Source organism: Saccostrea cucullata, unplaced genomic scaffold (genome assembly GCF_032062105.1).
Source record: "Saccostrea cucullata isolate Sc308-1 unplaced genomic scaffold, CSIRO_AGI_Scuc_v1 ctg15805, whole genome shotgun sequence".
Classification (NCBI taxonomy): Eukaryota; Metazoa; Mollusca; class Bivalvia; order Ostreida; family Ostreidae; genus Saccostrea; species Saccostrea cuccullata.
Window position 1 is genome coordinate 2,812 of NW_026941404.1, and position 3,701 is coordinate 6,512.

Genomic DNA, 3,701 nt, shown 5'->3' on the forward strand with positions numbered 1-3,701 from the left:
TATCTGTATTTTGACATATGGAGAAAATCATAAAATGTGTTTTGAAATATTTCAAAGGTCAAATGGAGGGAGATTTAAACGATTTAAATTTTTCAAAAAATTTAGATTTCTGCCGAATTTAAAATCAAGTGCTATATCTGTATTTTGACAGATGGAGAATATCATACAATATGTTTTGAAATCTTTCAAGGGTCAAATGGAGTAAGATTTAAACAATTTAAATTTTTCAAAAAATCTAAATTTCTGCCAAATGTAAGATCAAGTACTAAATCTGTATTTTGACAGATGGAGAACATGAGACCATGTTCCCTTTCATCTCCTAAAATTTCATAAAGATCCACCGGACCGTTACTGAGATATCGGTGAAGGAAAAAAATAATAAGAAGAAAAAGAAACTTTACAATAATAGAAGGGTCTTCCGCTGAAGACGGAAGACTCTAATAATAAGAAGAAACAGTAGAATAACAGTAGGGTCTTCCGAAGGAAGCGGAAGACCCTAATTATTAATAAAAATATAAGATTAGAAATGGTTTTGTGCTCTGATATTATATTGAAATAGCAGAAATATTTGTTTAACAGCTATCGGATTAAGTGGAAGCCACTGTACTTGTACACAGAGACAGTTGGACGTTCCCATCCCCCCAATCCAGAGATTGTGTTGATCGTCAATACAGATAGCACTGGGAAATGGAGGACATTGTTCTGGTGGGAGTAGGATACACAGGAACTGACCATTAATGTCCAGCAGATGGACACTAAAGCAGTTCTCATTAAATGTAAAATAGTTATTACACACTAAAATATGTCCCAGGACATCTGTACAGATTCCATAGGGAATAAATCCAGTCTGAGACTCCTGACCAGAGTAAGAGAAGCGGTACTCTCCTGATGCAGTCACAACCACAACCTTACTAGCTTTAAAGTCTGATGTACAGATGTCACCATTAATGTTCTCTGTGACAAAGTGAACACCATGATAAAGAGTATTTCCTTGATTATCCCAGGACTGTATGTCCTGTAGCTTCCTTCCTTCTCTGTTGTATCTGGTTAGTTTCTGGTCTGAATTTGTGCACATCCAAACCAGTATGTGTCCGTTGATGTGAGAGGAGTAGATGGCTCCTGGTCTCCAGCTCCCTGTCTCAAAAAGTTTGTTGATGGACTTGTCACTAGTCACTCTGTAGACAGTGTTTTTATTGAAATCAGTGTAAAGAAGGTCTCCCTCTGTTGTGACTGTGTGGGTACCTTGCATATAAATCATACTGGTGGATATTTTCTGTAAGATGTTTCCTTCTATATCATACTGAATGAGATCATCCCCTGACCTTCCATTGGCCCAAAATTTGTTTGGGGGTAAGAGAGACAAATGAGACATTCCTTCTTCTTGGATAGTTTTTTCACTTACTTTTGTGACAGAGAAAAGTGTAAACTTTTCAGATGAATTTAGTTCTATTTCACCAAAATGTTTGGCTATTTCTTCTTTATTTAGTGTACCTAATGTTAAAATTGGCAGTTTGGGTTCAGATTTGGTAGGCATTTTCAGTGTAGCTAATGAAATATCTAAATGGAGCTTCATGAGTTCAGTATATTTTATGGATGACAATTTACTCTCATATTCTACAATCATTTTTTCCAAGTAATCAATGTAGTCCTTTGTTTTCTTCTGTTGCTTCACAATATCATTCAGGACAGAGTTCTCAATTTCATCCAGTTTTTTGTTATGATCACTTAGTATACTGTCAACAGTCTCCTTCAGTTCATCTGCTCTCTTCTTCATGGAAACTCTTATCTTTGCAATTTCTTTTTTAGCACATTCTCTCTTCTCTCCAATTAATTCAGCAGTGTATTCAGCCCCAGGAATGATTTTTTTCCAGATTTCAGTTATTTCCTTCTGACATTGCTGTACAATGTCATTGTAGATTGTTTCAAGGTCACTTTTATTATGATCACTGTGATGTTGGGAAAAGCATGAAGAACAGACAGGAACCTGGCAAACATCACAGTGGACATCTATGTCTTGTGTGGGATGGATTCTGCATTTCTCTGAAGGAAGTTTCCTTTTTCTCTCTCGATAGAGGACAATATCATGTCCACTATTCTGCTCTAGATGACGCTGCTTGCATTGATCACAGATTCGCTGGTGACAGGCATTGCAGTAATACTCAGAGAAGTTCCTACAGGATTCTGTGTCACACTCGATAAAGTGTTGGGCTGTATCCGGTACTTGATCCATGACTGCAGATCAAAACTCTAGAAAATATTTATTTTCATTAGAGTGTAGATAAGGCACTTATAATTATAGGTATCTATATATTAGATTTCAACACGCTCTACACTAGTTAAAGTATTAGCTTTTCTGATCTGGTTGATAAATCTCTTTCACAATACCTTCCCAGTCGTGATAAATGTCAGCCATTTGTAACTTGTATCCAGCCGTGAAATTATTTACTTCCTGCTAAAACACACTGTGGCCAGGGAACCGTAGAGAGCTGAGGTAAGCTGAATGACAAAAACATTTAAATTTAAATGCAATTTTCGCATCAGTGAAGAAAAAAGTATTAAATGTGTTAAATAACAGTAAAGCAGTGTAAAAATATATACCAGTCCAGCAATGTTAACCCTTTAACGGCCAGAGATTTTGCAATTTTTCTGCATAACTGCCTAAAAAAGTTCAAATAGAATTTTAGACATTTTCTAGTCACTTTTACATAGAGCAACCTAGTATATATTTTCTGAAAGATGAGATCCTAAAGTATTTAATTATCCAGAGTAATATGACGTCACGGTTGCCATGGCAACAATTGAGACCCATAATTGCCAAAATATGTGTTTTTCTCCCTTTATTCGTCCCTGAAATACAAACAATTTTACAAATGTTTCCAAACCATAGGAATTGGTGTTACTATTTAAACAAAGCATGCATTCAATTATTTTTTAGTTTTACTGGTCAATTTTATTTAATAGCAAGAGTTTACACAATTACACGATGTCCTTACATCATCCATTCGACTTCGGTTTTACAACTATCTGATTGTCGTAAGCAATTTTTGAATCGCTCTTCCTCCCACAGTTTTTTACTGACTTCAATAAAATTTGGTACACATGTGCAGCATACAAAGATGCACATTTTTTTTTTTATATTTTAGTATTTTTATTTCAAGGAACAGTATTGCCATAGTTACAAAAATAGCAATTTTGAGAAGGAGGCTTCCTAACAAATCATGGGTATTATATATCTAGTGTTATCAATGAATAAATTTACCTGCCTGGTTCCAGCGATCTGCATATCAGAATTCACAACAACATGTTATGTACTTTAACATACAATATCATTAATTTATCTTTAAGTTTTAGATGACGACCATGGGGAGAGTATGACAAAGAACTATGCACACTAACTCTTGATTCCAGCCTACATTTTATATAAACACCTTTTATTCAATCAAAATGACATTTTTGCAAGTACTTATTTTTTAATTACAAACATGAATTATTTATAAATGAATTCTAATATTAATACCTGTGTCAAATTGTTATTTGCTCTTAATTACAATTCTTTGTATAAAAATGAAGGGGGGGGGTATCAGATATATATATATCCACTGTATAATCAAGTTTAAACATCACAAGATTTTAAAATAGTTTTCATATTTTCATTTCTCATGGATATGGATAAATGATCCTTCATTTTTCTTTTAATTTTC

The 3,701-nt window shown here is 34.2% G+C and overlaps 1 protein-coding gene across 1 annotated transcript; it reads right to left on the reverse strand.

Moving 5' to 3' along the window:
* Positions 1–607: 607 nt before the first annotated feature.
* On the reverse strand, positions 608–2,230 carry LOC134257761 (uncharacterized; the record flags this gene model as incomplete). The annotated part of the gene is made up of 1 exon (XM_062740354.1): positions 608–2,230. A coding segment is annotated over exon 1 (1,623 nt), but the record flags the coding sequence as incomplete, so codon positions are not given.
* Positions 2,231–3,701: the final 1,471 nt, after the last annotated feature.